The 5,488-nt window shown below is 40.4% G+C and overlaps 1 protein-coding gene across 10 annotated transcripts in view; it reads right to left on the bottom strand.

The window, feature by feature from the left end:
- The window catches only part of LOC101849621 (zwei Ig domain protein zig-8), a 235,028-nt gene that overhangs the window by 4,891 nt on the left and 224,649 nt on the right, over positions 1-5,488 (bottom strand). For all 10 annotated transcript variants that reach the window (XM_035970354.1, XM_035970357.1, XM_035970352.1 and 7 more), the window contains 2 exons: positions 3,428-3,606; positions 1,615-1,732 (listed from right to left, as the gene is read on the bottom strand). In XM_035970354.1, the coding sequence (XP_035826247.1) occupies positions 1,615-1,732; positions 3,428-3,606 (297 nt within the window). The remainder of the gene's footprint in view (positions 1-1,614; positions 1,733-3,427; positions 3,607-5,488) is intronic.

Consider the following 5,488-nt stretch of genomic DNA (forward strand, 5'->3'; position numbering starts at 1 on the left):
GAGAGAGAGAGAGAGAGAGAGAGAGAGAGAGAGGGGTGGGAGTGTATGGAGGTGAAGGTGTTGTGGGAAAAAGTAATGGTAATGCAAGTAAAATTGACATTCTATGGGAGGGTTTGGAAAGAGGGAAGGGGGGGGGGGTATCATCAGGATCATTCGAGCCAATTGCAAGAATGGGAAAAAGTATTCCAAACAACCAGCCACAGAGAACAATCCGTCAGTGGAAGGGATCTTGACGTTAATCTTTAGAGCACATAATTTGTGACGTGTCAGAGTGAACGGCATTGAAATTTGGATAACAGTTTGCTAAGTTAGACCTGAGCGGTTTTTTAATGTTCTAACAAGGTTTGTGAATGCGATCTGAAGTTCCGAAATGAATAATAGAGTTACAATAAAATATAATTTGTGATACAGCTCACTTCTTAAAGACCTTCTAGTGTCAGTGTGCCAAGATCTATGCCAACAGCCAAGTGGTTCTCAGAAAGTCTCGCTACCATAACTGAAGTCATAGCATCGTATCCAAAAGTCGATTGTTTTAAATTTAAAATCATTTTTGACTTTGATCAAAATAATATCAGTATTCAATTTGTCTGAGGTCTAACCAATAGAACCCTGCAGTTTGCTGTTTTTGTTTTTTCTGCTTCTCAAAATAAATCCTGATATTTAAAAAAAAAGAAAAAAAAAAAAAAAAAAAAAAAAAAAGAATCGAAGAAACCATTGAGTATCATGCAAAAATATAATAAAAGATCGTCCCACTGAAATAAAAAAAATGGAACTGCGGCAAAGCAAAACCGCTGGTACAAATAAAGCGTAAACAGACAGTGACAGCAAGGGAAAAACTGGGGCAAAAGATGGCAGGTTATGTTCCGCTTGAGGTGCTGCTGCTGCAGCGCTGCTGTTTCTGCTGTAGCTGCTGCTGCTACTGCTGATGATGGTGATGATGATGATGATGATGATGATGATGATGATGATGATGATGATGATGATGATGATGATAATGGGAATGTCGATGTGGATGATGATGAAAAGGGTGCTGATAATAATGACGATGATGATGATGATGAAGATGGTACTGTTCCTGTTGAATTATAGTTGACAGCGAGACAGAAAGCAGCCACAAATCACCAGCAACCAAGTTGGAAGAACTGTTCTCTGACGTTGAAAGGAAAATCTAACAGAAACAACACAAAACCAACCACCAACCACCATTCTGATGATGAAGATGACAAAGATGAGGTCTGAGATTATAGTAAACGAAAGTAGAAATGGCAACAACTATAATGGTAGAGGACCCCCCCCCCCTCCCCCCCCCCCCTGAAGAAAACGAAAACAGTTAAAAGAAGGGCAAGAAACGAAACAAATGTAAGATACGAAGCAGCAAGGCGATGAAAAAACAACCCAAGCAACAAAAAACAACAACAACCCCAAAACACTCCCCCCAAAAAAAAACCCAAACAAAACAAACCTCGTTGAAAACGATAACGGTTATAAAAGAGGGCAAGTAACGGGACAGGTGCCATAGAGGAAGCGAGGCGATACGAATGATAAAAAGCACTCGAGGGGCGTGCAGGGAGACACAAGTAGTATAGCGCAATCATGCATGAAAGAAAGACCCACCTACTAACACTGTGACTTTCAAGCTGTCGATTTTTCTGTCGGAGCTACGACAAATGTAGTTGCCGCTGTCACTGAACCCAGCATGCTCTATGGTCAGCTCACTGATCAACGCCACGTCCTGAGTCGACCATGGGTCAGGGAGGACACAGAGAAACAATTTATATTGCAGCCTGCCCTTTTTTTCAGGCAACGCGCAAAAAACAACCTCTAAAAATGTATTACTTTTTTTCTTCGAATGTTGCAACCTACACCAAGGAAAACCTGGATCGAGAGTGTGAAGAATACCCTGAAAACATACATTTCACCAAACCAGGCTATTCAACTTGCTAGAAACAAAAAGCTCTTTCTCCCCTCGACGCCCTGGGGGTACAAGAGGACGGATAAAGCAAAGTAAGTTCCAACCCACGACACACTCTACAGCTATGTTGTTCTCATAGATCTAATTGTAGCCTTATGCTCTTAAAATGAGGGCATTGTCAATTGTGCACGACATACAAAATATACAGCATTGGGTACCTCGAAAGGGCACGAATATAATCCAATGCTACTATGCCACTCTGTACGTAAACAGTGAAAATAAACCGTGTGCCATCCTCCAGAACCAAGGAAGCTAGATGTATGAACACGCCACAAAATAAAAATCTACACCGAAAGTGGCCCTGATTGATTAACGCAATCAAATTTTGGACATATTCAAAATTGTTTAAAAACTGAAACCTGATCCAACTGATAAACTTTAATTAAATGTGCCCCAAAGTGTATTTCAGTCATCTCACTGTGTTCTTCACCTAGATAAGAATCGAACACATGACATTTTGATCGCAAGAACTGAAGCGTAAAGGCTACATCATTCATGCCAAAGGTTCTTGAAGGCCTGCAGATTAGATTCAATCTCTATGGATTCAATACGTTTCTGACATGCCTGCTGTTATGGCTTTCCTTTGTTGATTCCTGTGGCAAGATTGAGTACAACTTTTCAAAACTTTGGAAGGCTATAGCTCGATCTTAGAGGAGGAGCAACGCTGTTCCTTGTTTCTAAAATATTTTCACATACTTTTACTCTCTGAAGGAAGGGAACACTTCCCCGACACTGGAACTGATAACTGATCTACCTGCAGTCTCGTTAGACGGCAATGTCAAACACATACCACGAACCAAAAGTCCGTTGCTGATGCAGTTGACTATGAGTATGAGGCTGAATCGCCCAAGGAAGAAGCATAATATGACGACTTCACTTGATCAAAATCACATGAAAAAAACTGAGATGGGAAAATCATTTGGATATTACAACTATAACTATGTCTGCTGACGAGCACAACAGATAGATAGATAGATAGATAGATGGATAGATAGATAGATAGATAGATAGATAGATAGATAGATAGATAGATAGATAGATAGATAGATAGATAGATAGATAGATAGATAGATAGATAGATAGATAGGTAAACAGAGACATAGCCAGAGAGATACACAAACAATGAGTGTGACAGAGAAAGAGAGAGAGAGAGAGAGAGAGAGAGAGAGAGAGAGAGAGAGAGAGAGAGAGAGAGAGAGAGAGAGAGAGAGAAAGAGAGACAGACAGACAGACAGACAGGCAGACAGACAGACAAACAGACTGAAGGAGGGAGAGAGAGAAAAGGTGTCATACTACCACTAAGGTAAAAAGAGACTGAATAGGTGTAGTCCTTTCCTTGAAGTTATGGACAACTGTACCATATTCCAGTGTCAAAAAGGACAAAAGCACACACAAAGCCCAAAGTATAAAGCTGAGGGCGTCCTTCCAAAAGGGCAACTGATTCATAGCTCTAACCTCTATAGACATGTACTTTGTGAGTACAATTTTGGGATCTCGCGATTTGGTCGAGTCGAGCTTGGTCCCGTCTTTGAACCAGTCAATATCCTCCGGGATTTTGTCCCCTCCAGTGGCGTTGCATACTAACTTGATCCTCTCATTGCTATCTACAAACTCCTCGCCCGTGAGCACCACAGCTGGCAGGGAATAGAGAAAGAGAGAGAAAGATGAGGACATTATCTTATTTATTTTGGTGTTATTATATTTGGTGTTATCATATTAGGTGGCATTATATTTGGCGTTACTTCGAAGACCAATCAACGCCTTAATGGCTGTTTGCGCGCGCGTATGTGTGTGTGTGTGTGGGGGGGGGGGGGTGTATGGGTGTGTGCGCGCGCGCGTTTCTGTGGAAAAAAGCTGGTAGGTTGGTTAAGAAAAGAGGGAGTGGGGGTACAGGGGCTCGCCCAAGCAAAGATATCTGGGTGAGCTAGAGATTGTGAGTTTTTTTAAAATGGGCTTTTCATTTGTTCTTATTGTTGTCAGCTGCAAGGACAATCTTCCATAGGAGTAATACCACATTTATTCGGTTTTCTGACATTATCTGTTCCCATCTTATCTAATAAACGATAACAAAAGCTAGGAAATAGAAGTTTTATTGTTTCAAGAACCAAACTCAAATCAAATGAAGAAAAGCATACCATGAGTGTGAAAGATCGAAGACTTATACATCGATCCATGTATGGCTAAAAAGTTAGGGTTTGAAGTAAAAGAGCTCGGGTCTTCACACTATACGTCATTTGGTTACGTTGGAGGGTATCATCAGACTTTGTAAATGGGATGTCAGCGAAGTGATGAAGCAACCAACAGACAGAGATATGTGGAAAGTGTGCATGACCACCCCAACATCCCATCCTGCTTTACACCCACACCCGGTTTCCAGCACGCTGTCTTCAGATCACATACAGATAGAGTTTGCGTGACCACAACGTTAATGTGATGCCGTTTACTTCCAATCAAAGCGACAACGTCTACGAATTGGTGAAAATATGACCTACTCTTTGAAAGAAGAAGAAGAAACGGAAGAAGAAAAGGAAAAACTAAATGAAGGTGATGCACAACGGATATTGATAATTTGAGTTTGCGTTGACTGCTCTACTGTTTTGTGCTTGTGCAAAATGTAACTTACGGGTGATCTAAGAGAGGGTTTGCACACACCTGATGTACATACATACATTATATATACATACAAGAATACCTCACCCTCCCCCTCCCCAAGCAAAGTGATGAGGAAAAAACAGGGATAAGGAGAATGTAGGGGTGTCTATAGATTAAGATATATATTATAGAGAGGTCATAATTTCGTGGCCCAACTTATTGCCAAATATTTTTTCAACTATCGAACAGACTCTCCAGTTTTTATAAACCGATTTGTCTTAACATCAACATTTTTCTGAACCACTATTAGCTTTACTCTAGAAATTTCCTTAATAAATACTAATAGAAAATCTCAAAGGGTGGTTCCTACAGTTTATAAAAGGTTTACTTTACATCCCATGAGCTGGACAATATCGCTTAAAAAAATGCAAGTCTGTCCTTTGTTCTAAACCTGACACTATGCTTACTGAACGCATGTTTTGAGACTTTTTAGTGCTAAAAAGGTGTTCACTATGAAATTAATTTTTTGTAACAAGTTTAGCCACTAAAGAATGTCATTGGTGAGCAGTGACGTATGCCATACGCGTATGCAAAATGTGTGTGAGAAGTGGGAAGTGCTGAGAACAACCCCATTTTCTGCGTGACGGAGATATGTAGTAGGCCTATTTTATGTAAATTCAGAGAGAAACTTTAAAAAGATAATAGCTTCAATTGTTGAGGAAAAAGACAATTAAGTTAAGACGAATAGATACAAAGTGCTGTGCAAAGTATGCGGGACATTGATTTGCTCGTTGAAGAAATATGAGGACACGTTGCGCCACGAATTTTCGACAGCAATATTATAGCTAGACATAATGCCTCGATATGTGTGTGTATGTGTGTGTGTGTGTGTGTGTGTGTGTGTGTGTGTGTGTGTGTGTGTGC

This window comes from Aplysia californica, unplaced genomic scaffold (genome assembly GCF_000002075.1).
Source record: "Aplysia californica isolate F4 #8 unplaced genomic scaffold, AplCal3.0 scaffold00256, whole genome shotgun sequence".
Taxonomy (NCBI): Eukaryota; Metazoa; Mollusca; class Gastropoda; order Aplysiida; family Aplysiidae; genus Aplysia; species Aplysia californica.